This window comes from Tachysurus vachellii, chromosome 5, assembly GCF_030014155.1.
Source record: "Tachysurus vachellii isolate PV-2020 chromosome 5, HZAU_Pvac_v1, whole genome shotgun sequence".
Lineage (NCBI taxonomy): Eukaryota > Metazoa > Chordata > Actinopteri > Siluriformes > Bagridae > Tachysurus > Tachysurus vachellii.
Genome location: NC_083464.1, coordinates 26,813,522 through 26,825,927, shown reverse-complemented (window position 1 = coordinate 26,825,927; position 12,406 = coordinate 26,813,522). Strand labels below are relative to the sequence as shown.

The 12,406-nt window shown below is 39.6% G+C and overlaps 2 protein-coding genes across 4 annotated transcripts in view; one reads left to right on the top strand and one right to left on the bottom strand.

Annotated features, from left to right (window-relative positions):
* Window positions 1-4,436, top strand: part of kcnn4 (potassium intermediate/small conductance calcium-activated channel, subfamily N, member 4) — a 39,521-nt gene extending 35,085 nt beyond the window's left edge. For both annotated transcript variants that reach the window (XM_060870850.1, XM_060870849.1), the window contains exon 9: window positions 3,158-4,436. In XM_060870850.1, coding sequence (XP_060726833.1) covers window positions 3,158-3,161 — 4 coding nt within the window. In that variant the 3' untranslated portion in view covers window positions 3,162-4,436. The remainder of the gene's footprint in view (window positions 1-3,157) is intronic.
* A 1,228-nt stretch (window positions 4,437-5,664) lies between these two features.
* si:dkey-79d12.4 (uncharacterized) lies at window positions 5,665-11,040 on the bottom strand. 2 transcript variants are annotated; one of them, XM_060870847.1, is made up of 3 exons: window positions 10,653-11,040; window positions 9,857-9,955; window positions 5,665-9,632 (listed from the first exon to the last, which is right to left on the bottom strand). In XM_060870847.1, exons 2-3 carry the CDS (start codon window positions 9,938-9,940, stop codon window positions 6,804-6,806), a joined length of 2,913 nt encoding a protein of 970 aa, XP_060726830.1. In that variant the 5' UTR covers window positions 9,941-9,955; window positions 10,653-11,040; the 3' UTR covers window positions 5,665-6,803. The 2 variants fall into 2 exon arrangements, with proteins under 2 accessions (XP_060726830.1, XP_060726831.1); XM_060870848.1 differs by lacking the exon at window positions 10,653-11,040 and adding an exon at window positions 10,108-10,258.
* Between the last annotated feature and the right edge of the window lie 1,366 nt (window positions 11,041-12,406).

Sequence of the window (12,406 nt, the reverse complement as noted above, 5' to 3'; positions counted from 1 at the left end):
TAAAAAAGGGAAAGGAAATAAGAATTTTTCACAGGAGGAACGAAATAAATAATTATCAGTGACTGTTTGGAGACAGGGGGCACGGTGGCTTAGTGGTTAGCACATTTGCTTCACACCTCCAGGGTTGGGGTTCGATTCCCGCCTCCGCCTTGTGTGTGGAGTTTGCATGTTCTCCCCGTGCCTCGGGGGTTTCCTCCGGGTACTCCGGTTTCCTCCGCCGGTCCAAAGTCTTGCATGCTAGGTTGATTGGCATTTCTGGAAAATTGTCCGTAGTGTGTGATTGCGTGAGTGAATGAGAGTGTGTGTGTGCCCTGCGATGGGTTGGCACTCCGTCCAGGGTGTATCCTGCCTTGATGCCCGATGACGCCTGAGATTGGCACAGGCTCCCCATGACCCGAGGTAGTTCGGATAAGCGGTAGAAAATGAGTGAGTGAGTGACTGTTTGGTGACAGAAGCGTACTTCCATTGTATGACCAAAAGTATATGGATAACTGGGTATTAAAGAGTTCATTCTTAAACCATAGGGATTCATTTTGAGTTGTTCCAGCTTTACTGCTTATAACCGCCACTCTTCTGGGAAAGCATTCCAGTAGAGTTTGGAACTTTTGCAGCCAAAAGAGGCTCATGCAACTTTATGCCAAAGGTGTTATGTGGGCTTGAGATTGGTGTTCTCTGAATGCCACTTGAGTTCTTCCATACCAACCATGGCAATCTATGTCTTTATGGACCTTGCTTTGTACAGAGGGGTATTGTTATACTGAAACATGTTAGGGCTAGGTCCATTAGCACAGATCATCCATAACATTAAATGATCTAATATTGTGTAGGTTCCCCATTTGCCAACAAAATAGTTAATGTCCTTTCAAAGCATGAATCCCAAAAGTTGATTTGGAACCTCAGTAAGGGTGCCTATGTCTGTGGGTGTGGCCTCTCAGAGGAAAGTGAAAGACAAGGTCTGGTCTGTGAACCAACAGTGCACGACTTGAATAATGGGCATGAATAACTTGTGACTTCACTTGAGTCACTTGGCCCTTTTCAAAACCTAAGATTAAAAATTCAACTGTTTTTCATTTTAAATTAGCATCAATGTTCATTGTCAGTGTTCAACGCGACAGCCAACCAGCTTGCACGGCCATAGTAGCCTCCACCTAGAGATTATGTTGTTTCCCACAGGAAAAGGGCTGCAACATCTAGAACCTGTGGTTCCCGAATATCAGACACAAAACCAAATCAAATCTCACACAAAGTAAAATCAGAAGGAAAAGCAAAACTGATCTGAGATAGATGGGTACACTTAATGAAAATAGAAACTCTTCATGTGAAACTGAACATATATAACTTTTTTTTTCCATTCATACTTTTAAGTAACCTGACATGGACTTATCAGCCTTGATTTAAGACTTGTCTTGAGACTTATTGTGACTTCCAAAACAATGACTTGAACCTATCTCTGGCCCCCAGAACAGTGACCTCGTTCACTCATAAGTGGTGGTAATGAAGTGGTATGACCAATAAAAATGGCTTTGAAGTACTAACCATACTGTAGGAACTGCAGGACCCACTAGCTGTTATAAGGTCTTATAGTCTAATATATCCTAAATGTACACACTCTGTATACACTGTACACACACTGTTTTTTGTGATGTGAAACATCTAAGTCATGTAAGACCTTTTCCCACCTTTAATGTGGTAAAAAGACAACAAAAAAAATCCAAGTAAAAAACAAATAGAAACCTTTTAGGGGAAAAAAGAAAGAAAAAAATGTACTCAGGTAAACAATAACTGGTTGTATAGGTGTGCACAACCCTTAACTAACACTTTGTTAAAGTGACTTTTGCCCCAATACACTACTCATTTACATTCTTTTTAGGTAAGAGTCTACCAAATTTATCTTCACTGCAAAAGTTATGGACATTATAAGATTGCTAGGGGATCTCCTGCACATAGACCTCTTTAAGTCCTCTTCAACAGGTTGACATGATTCGTCTTTAATTTTTATATCACGAAAACCTGAAATTTTAACAAGTGTATGTAGACTTTTATTTCCACAGAATGTAAATAAATCTATGGATGGTGTCTAACTAGGCATTCATAATAGGCTTTCTGTAAGAAGTGAGGTGACTCTTCTCACCTAGGACAACACCCCTATGGCAGTCGTTTGGGTCCCTCACTAATGAACTCATACCTGATGCTGTAAGGAAATCGATTTCTTTGAAGACATTCATTCATTCATTCATTCATCTTCTACCGCTTATCCGAACTACCTCAGGTCTGTGCCAATCTCAGGTGTCATCGGGCATCAAGGCAGGATACACCCTGGACGGAGTGCCAACCCATCGCAGGGCAAACACACACTCTCATTCACTCACGCAATCACACACTACGGACAATTTTCCAGAGATGCCAATCAACCTACCATGCATGTCTTTGGACAGGGGGAGGAAACCGGAGTACCCGAAGGAAACCCCCGAGGCACAGGGAGAACATGCAAACTCCACACACACAAGGCGGAGGTGGGAATCGAACCCCCAACCCTGGAGGTGTGAGGTGAACGTGCTAACCACTAAGCCATCGTGCCCCCCCTCTTTGAAAACATCTTCTCGTCAAATCTGACGTGCTTGTCCATGGCCATGTCTCCCATTTTTAGGAATGTATCAATCAGACTCAGGGTGACTGTTTGGTCACGGAAGCCTACTATTTTCATTATATGACCAAAAGTGTATGAACACCTGGGTATTAAAGAGTCCATTCTTAAACCATAGGGATTCGTTTTGAGTTGTTCCAGCTTTACTGCTTATAACCTCCACTCTTCTGGGAAAGCCTTCCAGAAGATTTTGGATCTTTTGGAGCTGTAGGGATTTGTGCTCATTCACTTTATGCCAAAGGTATTATGGAGTTAAGAGTAGTGGAAACTGCCCCTGTCTAAAGGCAGGCAGGCAGGCACATTGCCGCCGGTGCCTGCCATGGCCCCATGGGTAGTACTTACAGTCAGGAAGTTTGTGACCTTCCCGTCAGTCTTACGGAGGTGTCAATTCTTTGTGACACTTGGTATTCATAGCATGAACTTGCATACCCTTCCTGTTAGGTTTGAGGTAAGAGATGGAGAAAGGTCATTGATAAGGTTGTGTTACTTATGTATGTTACTTTTTCCAAACAGGTGACGTGTGGCATATTGTTCCTCCGAAACAATACAGCGGAGGCTCAGATCAAAACTGCACAAAACTACTTGGATCAGCATAAATGGAGAACATGTGATTTCTTTTTCAACAGACCTCCAGGGAGCAGTTGCTGCACGGACTTCTTTTTTGCAAATGGGAAGATTACCGCTCTTGGATATGGAATTAGGACAAAAATCAAATGTATTTATGACAATATTTATGTGTATCTATATCTGCAGCACTGTGGTTCAGTGTTTGATGCTTTTCAGGTTTAGTGAAAATGTTTTCCTTTTTAAATTCCATAGTGCTTTAAAAGACAAAGTGATCTCAAAGCTTTTTGAGCCCATTTGAGTCCATTTAAGACCAAGAACTTTTTTTTTATCATCAATTATCATTAATAGATTTTTGCTGTGTTTATTCTTCAGGATGTAGTATTATTAATACTGAGCAGAACTCAACATTTGGCATAAAACCAAATTTAAAAAATGATCAGCTTCCAATATTCTCTTTTTAAATTCTACGGGGGATTTGTGCTCATTCAGCTTGATTTAGGATGCAGTCTGTATTTCCGTTGTTAAGGATATCTAGTGGCTCCTTCCAAGACCATCCCAAATGGGGGGGGGGGGGGGGGGGTTATTTTAGCTAACAGTCTAAACTACACATTTGGTGTTTTATAATATTGGCATGTTTACCGAATCTTAGGTCTATTTTTGACAGTTCTACGTAGCATCTTCTAGAAATTCAGCATGCCAGATTCAAATTGTTGATGCCACCATATCAATGATTTAATAAATTATGCAGCGGTCAAATCGTAAGGAAAAAAACAGTGCCAAACATAGCTAGGGTACTTTTGTTACCTTGTCTAAAATGTACCTTTAGTTAAATATCTCATTGTAATTGAAATACTCGGATTTTGTGTCACGGTTACAGGTTTGGAGTTTAATTATGTGGCCTCTTGTGGGTGTTTGTTTCTGCAGAGCAGCCGAAAGCCAATAAAGAAGATCCGACAGCATCAGAGGAAATAGTCTGTTTAATTTGTCATGAATTAGTTGTAATTAGACATGTAATGAAGGAATGTAAATCTGTTCAATCTTTTACACTGCACTAGTCAAACAAAGTGCTTCGAAACAAACATATCAAACCAATCGGATGAATTAAAAGCCAATGTAATGCTTAAGCAATTAAGCATGACAATTTTTTGGCTCCCAAGATAAAAATAATAAAGAGACAATGTTGTATCTGCAGTACGACTTTCAATAAATAGATGTCTTAATTCAATTCAATTCCATTTATTTGTATAGTGCTTTTAACAATTCACATCATCTCAAAGCAGCTTTACGGAAGTTTAATATTAAGTTACTATTTATCTCTAACATCTATCCCTATCCCTAATGAGCAAGTTGGAGGCGACGGTGGCGAGGTTTGAAGAATGTTCTAATATTATCTTATCATTTGAAAATTGTTAGCTTATTGATAATATGGCTATATGTGGATTTGGTTTTTGACACACAAGATTTCTCAGTGTTTCAAAAAAATACAGACATTTCCACGGTTTTACCGACAGTTTTTGCTAACAATTTACATTAAGGTTTACTTCATTTATAAGATTATTTAACACATTGGTTGCACAAACCATGAGCTTCGGGAGTACTATACCATAAATAACACTAGCAAAGTAGGTAACACTCACTTTAATAGTTTTTAATAAACCAAATAAATAACACCTGTGTTAAAAGGTTCATAGCATAATAATACCACTAGTAAGCCCGCAATAATAATAATATAACATTATAAGCACCCCAAGCTCAGGATTAGGAACAAGCACATCAGAGGGACAGCTCAGGTTCGTCAGAGAGGCTAGATTGAGATGGTTTGGACATGTGCAAAGGAGGGAGATGGTTATATTAGTAGAAGGATGTTGGATTTGTTAAAAGAGGACATGAAGGTAATTGGTGCGAGAGTAAAGGATGCTGAGGATAGAGTTAGAAACAGATGGAAACACGTGATTCGCTGTGGTGACCCCTAATGGGAAAAGCCAAACGTAGAGGAAGAAGCTGCCAAAGCTAAGAACTGACTTCCATATTTACATCTCTTATGAAATACAGTTATTTTGGCTCATTTATATGGACTCCATATAGATTTAATCCTAGACTGAATCAACATTCATCAATGCAGGTGTATCTTATTAACGCTTAAGCCTAAGTCAATATAGGTGTAACTTTGTTATTTTCACCAAAGCTGAGGTTTGGTAATGGGAAACGAATGCCATAAATAGTGTTAGCTAATGGAAATTTAATGTAAAGTATTTTTCTTCAGTTGCTTAAACAGTCATCAGACCCCATCAAACATCGGTTAACACATTATATTTTATTTTATTTTTCATACTTCTATCGTCAAGAAAGTGTGTACCTGATCTGAGTTGTTATTGATATGTTGATTTTACTAATCACATGAACAATAATACATAAAATATCGATCAAATAAATGACAATAAATCAGATATCCAAGTACAAGTTAAAGGTTTGTGATTTAACCTGCAAAGAATGTGGAATTCATCATTTAAAAAGTCATTTTACTTTTATTTTTATACATTTTAGCTGTTAATGAAAAGTTTCCCCAAAGCCACAGCTGTGTAGTGTTACATGTTGTCATGAAACACACAGAAGTGCAGTAATGGTTTCAGTGTCACAAATACAGACAGGTCAAGCGATATGAACGTTATAATAAAGATCAGCACTCTTAGATCTTCACTTGTCCAATCAAATTGGAATGAAGATATTTTATAAGAATTAATATAGTTTCATAGATTCAATATGGTGTAGCGTTTTAAAAATGTAGTGAACATCAAGTCCCCTTTAAGCAACCGAGGGGTAAAACTGTAGTCTCACCATGAAATGACTTCACACAGTCTCAAGGATGCTGCTGTAACGGAAAAACTCTTTATTACTAAATCCTGTTTTCTGGTGTATTAAAACTGAGGTAGTTGTCTCCATAGGAGACGATGACTCTGCATGTTTTTTTTTTTTGCATTTTTGCTCCCTCTAGTGGGCAAATATATTATTGCACTCTGATAAGTTTCTAGATTTCTTGACTATGGTGCTCTAGAAACACACTCACAAAATAAAAAAGTTCTCTGAGGTTAAATAGTTTTATCATCTTCATAAAGCTGTACTGGAGAAGTCTGTTGCAGGATTTCTTGGTTCCTTCAGAGGCACAAGCCCAAATATCCTTAAGGATTCAAGATGTTCTTCTAAGTGTAGTAGAGTGGTCATTTAGCATTGACAGAGTAAATCAATCCATAACTGAAATGAAATACAACTGAAAATATATTAAAAACGTTCCCTCTGGACAAAATACCAATGCCCATCTCTATATCTGGGCAGCCCCGGAATATCTGCTGTAGAAATGAAATCCCAATAGCAAATACAACATTCACAAAGCATAGGTTTATTATAAATATGGTCCTTAGTAATGAGTGTACATTAATCAGACTCACCAAAATAACTTATCTGATTATCCAGTTCAACACCACAGGGATTTTGATGCCCAGCTGACTATGTAGGATTATTTAACAGCAGAAAAAATAGCCACTCTAGTAGTCTTTATTGTCAATTTCACTGACAGCAATCCATTTCACTTTGAAACTTAGTCAATTTGAACAGTAATATACTGTAAGCCTTTTAAGCGCAGTTTGCGGGCTTTGGAGTTTTTTAACATATGCCACAATAACGCGGCAGGTCTTGTAAAGGAATGGCCGCAGTTGCACTGAAAAATGTTCCTGCACTCTTTATTTGCTTGTTTTTTTCTATTTGATTGTGTGATCCTGAATAGGGGCCTATGGCAGGCCAGCTGCTTCGTACCACAGAACATCTGGCCACAGGCAGCACAGATGTAGCGTGTGGCCTCGGCATGCTGAACCTGATGGCGCAGTAGGTGCATGCGCTGATGGAAGGTTCTGCCACACTGGCATCTGTAAAGGCGTGGGCCACGGTGTTGATAGCGGTGACGTACACCCAGTGAGAACTGGCGTGACAAAGCGCCACACTGCCGGCATGGGAACACAGCCTTGGAACGCCAACTCTGGCACATGCGCTTCTGCAGGGCCAGCTCCTTGCTCTGGTTCACAAACATGGCCACTATTTTTAAAGGCCTGGGGGATGAAGGGTGGATCTGGGTAGATTGAGAATACCTACAAATATCCAAGAAGGGAACACTGGATTTAGGGAGCTGGTCTGTTTGAGATGGGATAGACACTGAGTTAGAGATCTGGGACTGAAAAGGATGAGGTAAGTGGACTCCAAAAGCAGGATGCAGCTGAGGCTGGACAACTCTTGTCGTCAGCTCTGCACTGCCTGCAGGTGTATGTGGAGTTAAACCCTGAATTTGTCCACTTTTTGTCTGAGTAACTGTAGGAATGGCTGTCAGTTGCCCTTGGCTCTGGGGTGAAAAGTGGATTTGTTTAGGATTAGAAGAAGTAGAAGAAGAAGTTGGAGTCACCAATTTGGCCTGCAATGGACTTAAAACCTGCACCTGCCCAATTTGTTTCTCAGTACCTGTAGAAATGGGAATCATCACTTGTCCTTGGTCTCCATTTAAGGTGCAACATGTCGAATTGTTTTTCTGGGAATGACTCATTGTCCTAGTGACTGTTACTTGAACTGGGGCCTTTTGTGTATCAGAGATGGAAGCACTGTTGGGCAATGAATGTGAAGTGGAATTCAGCATGGTTTCAAGATTTTGAGGTTTTTTAATAATGTCGACTCCTTGACAGCTCAGGGGTTGCTTTGAAGACTCTGCAGCAGCAGCAGGTGACGGAGCAACGTTCAGAATCCTGAGCAATAGCTCTTTTGAACTGTCTGAGATGTTGGACGGGGTTAAAGATTTTTCACTGAACCCCTTGGGTTTGCTGCAAACATGCTGTATGAAAATATTTTGGGTGTGAAATAGCTGCAGGCAGTTCCCACACATATATTTGGCTAAAGGGTGCTTCTCTGCTTGATGGGTCAGTAGCATTTGTTCGGTGCTAAACGCAATTACACACAGAGAACATGTAAACGCTTGAGTGCATGTGCACCGTACCATAGAGTCTACAGTGTTGGGAAGTTTGCTAAGGCCACAGTATGCACAGGTCTGTAGGTCTTTATATAAACTGGTGGCAGGATATGAATTTACAGAGCCTACAGGTCTGAGTGGTTTCTGGTTAGTGTTTTCATCGTTTTGTTTCTGAATCACGATCCTTGTCTGACAATCCTTAACTGAAGTGTCATCATTAGTGCCTGTGGATGTGCAAGATACTGTATCTGAGCACTGATCTTCCTGACCTGTGTCACTGTCCTCATGGTCACTTCTCTGAATCCTTCCCACATGTTCCCACATTCCTTCATCTTCCTGAACGGGTTCAAATTCACAAAGTTCTTCCTCCACCTTCATTTTATACTCCAACTGTGATGCTTCTAACATAGTGGTTTCTTGATCAGTCATATCGGCATTATTTCCATGACTTGGATTTTTGAGTATATTTTCTTTACTTTGTACTTGTTTAGAGAGAACAGCGTGATTTTCGAGTGTTTGTCTGGAGAAATAAGTGTGATCAATCAATCCACTCGACACCAACTCATTCTCCTGGTCTTGATTTTGGTCACTTTCTGTACTTTCTGGGTCCTTACAGAATATCCTACTGTCTGCTTTATTATTAAACACATGCATGTTTTCAGGAACCGGTGCTTGTTCTGCAAGGAGCGTGTGATTTTCAAGGCTCTGAAAGGAAAAGTAAGTATGATCATGTATGCCTTTGCACGCGGCCTGATCATCCACTGGGGTCTCCTGCTGATCACTTTCACTATATGAGTCATTAGGGGATATTCCTGTGTCTGTTTTGTTAATTAAAACAAGCACATTTTCATTGCTGGTATACAGAACAACATTATTGGCATTTTCTCTTATAGAGCTGCATGCTTGTGAGAAGAAATAGTTATGATCATGCAAGCTTCTGTTGACCATCTTATCATCCTCTGAAGTCTCCGTAATGCTGTTTCTTTCTGTTTCCTCCATTTTTCCAACAACAACCTCCTTCTCTTCCTCCTTCACATACTTTATTTCAAACTCCTCATTCTCAATTTTGACCTCCTCCACCTCATCATCAAGTAGTGTCATTTGTGGGGTCTTTAGTGTCTTGTCAATTTCCACAGTCCACTGCTTCGGTCGATGTCGCCCCATGTTGCAACTTTTACAGAATATATTGTATTTAGTGTGGGCATTTTTCAGGTGCAAGTCCAGCGAGTTTATATGGGGGAATTTCGTCGGGCACAAGTGGCAACAAACCTCATCCGTGTGCTTAATAAAGTGCTCAGTCGGATGGTCCAGAAAACTGAAGTTTCCCCCACACAAACAGCACACGTCATCACTGAATCCTCTCGAAACCACCTCCTCATCACTCGAGGCCTCCAGCTTTGGTACACTCCAGGTCTGTGTGCACTAAAATAAAACAAATAAATTCAAAGTTATTGAATTTCTTAGACATGTGAACTTATATAATATTCAGATTAGCATGCCTGTCCTTTAAATGAGTTTTATTATCATTTTTAATAGGATAATGGCCAAAACGTGTCACGAGATTAATCACAAAATATATTTCTACAAAAAATGTAAACTTAAGACTTGTATTGTGCGGTTTGTTCCCACTTTAACAAGTAACTTACTTCATTCGGTTCTTTAACTATGTTTACATCTCGCTGTCGTTCAGCACCGACTGCACGCACCATCTCCTTAGAGACGATTTCCATGGCAACGTCACCTCACTGTGGAAACAAGAGAGACTGGAAAGCGTCACAAAAACATGTTCATACATAGAAACATACAAAATATATATATATATATATATATATATTATTTGAATCACTGGTTATATATCATTATTTCGTGGGTCTAATGTTTAATTAAATGTCCTCACCTCGATTTTGCTTTAAGACACTTTTAAAGCTGCATTTTTGGCAGCTTGACAGACCTTTATTCTTTAAAATTTATTTATGCTGTGCTCAACATGTCCCCAGTTTTACTACATACTGTTTATCACTGAATACAAGTTCTCTTCAGTCGCTACCTTTTTTATGAGATCACCCAGCGTTAGGATTTGCGCATGCGCATGTCGTTCAATTATAAACCCAAAAGAGACGTTGGTTCCTGTAAGTAATGCGCATGCGCCCGGTCCGTCAGTTAATTCAATCCGTTTCTCATCAAGAACAATGATCAGTTCCGTGTCAATTTAATTGTTTACACTGCTATTTCCACAAGTATAGCACTTGTTTTCTAGATTTAAAAAAGAGCCAATAAGCGAAAAGATGATCTTTTGTGTGCATAAAAGTTTTTATTAAATTCTCTGACAAACAGTGTTGGAAAGTGAAAGTTTCATTAAACATCACGAAGTGTCAGAGGCGTCGTCTTATATATATATAAAATTTTATTTATTTATTTGCTTAAAAAAAAAATAATACATACATGGTGTGGGTTTGTAGTCAGGTCCAGTAAAGTTGGAATGAATCCATCCTTTTATAAGTTTTCAATCCTGGAAGTTGCTGAGAAAGTAATCCGAGCTGAAATGTGCTTTTTTTGCGCAGATAGATAAGTTTATGTCTGAAAATCTCAGGGGAAAAATAAACTGCATCCACTTGTGTCTAATATTTGGGTGTTTTGACAAGATCTGGTAAAGAGCCACTTTCTTTCCGTCATCTTTTTGTTTCCCACACTGAGAAAGATTTAATAATATTACATTGTATAAGTATAAAAAAAAAAAGACTTTAATTGTATCGTTGAAAAATGAAATTAAAACAGCACAAAAATAAACTGGTGTGATGTTCAAACGTCAATCCGTCCGTTTCCTTTGTACGTTTATGGACACGGAAATTACGTCACAAAATAAGGCTTGCTAGAGGATACACTGGACTATCGACAGTATAATCATGCGCATGCGCGCGCACAGGGTCATTAGATACACTGTCTGTACCTTGTACCGTTACTGATTATTACACACATCATATACATATACGGACATTTGATCATATTAAACACACCCACGGGCCACCAATGACTATTTGTGATGTGGGTGTCATTTATAAGCCATGTTCAGCACAGCAGTGACCATAAACACACTGGTGTTTGGATAAACAGATGCTCTACGCTTCAAGCACAACACATTTGTTGGACCATTTTTGCAAGACTATACAGACACAAACACAACTATACTGTTGCCTCATTTTGTATACACTCACTGACTGGCTGCTCACACAGTTACAGGTCAAGAGATTCAATAAAAATACATGATCTCAGTGACTGTTGCTTTGACATGGTAGTTGGTACCAAACAGGCTGGTTTGAGTGTTTAAAAAACTGTTGGTCTCAAGGGATTTCAAGCACAACATGGAGGGGAGTGACATCTGCTCCACGCAGACTCTCCACTGGTGTCCCACAGGGCTCAGTACGGCTCTGCACGGCTTGTTTTCAACCTGCCAAAGTTCTCGCATACCACCCAGCTGCTGCAATCCCTCCACTGGCTTCTGGTAGCTGCACGCATCAGATTCAAAACACTGATGCTGGCCTTCAAAGCCAAAAATGGACCAGCTCCCTCTTACCTCAAAGCCCTCATCACTCCTCGCACTGCACCCTCCGATCTACCACCACTCGACTGGTTCCACCATCTCTCAGGGTAAGAGGCAAGTATACTACAAGACTCTTTTTCTGTTCTGGCACCAAGGTGTTGGAATGAACTTCCCCTAGAAGTCCGGACAGCTGAGTCAATGGCTATTTTCAAGCAGCTGAAGACCTACTTATTCAGGAAACACTTCAACTAGCACTTCTTTCCTTATCTTTTGCATTTAAAAAAAAAATACAACCTTTGACACTTTTTCATTGTAACTCTGAACAAATGTTTTAAACTCATGGTATCTTAAGTATGTAACCTAATGAGCCAGCATTAATGATTCAATGTTAGAGATTTAAGCACTTATGTACGTCGCTCTGGATAAGGGCATCTGCCAAATGCTGTAAATGTAAATGTAAATACAACAGTTTCTAGGGTTTGCAAAGAGATATCGGAGAAAAGAAAAAAAAACAATGTTTTCAAATGAAAAGGTTATTACAGTTACTCAAATAACTACAACTGTGGTACGGATAAATGCTTCTGATTCTAAAACATATCAGAATTGTAGTGGATAGGTTACAAGAGCAGATGATCATATCAGGATCCATTTGAATCAG

Bases quoted from the DNA above. Each gene is read 5' to 3' on its own strand.
- si:dkey-79d12.4 (XM_060870847.1), bottom strand. From the start codon at position 9,940: ATGGAAATCGTCTCTAAGGAGATGGTGCGTGCAGTCGGTGCTGAACGA. The intron at 9,633-9,856 runs GTAAGTTACTTG...GTTTTATTTTAG, and splicing joins TAGTTAAAGAACCGAATGAA to TGCACACAGACCTGGAGTGT.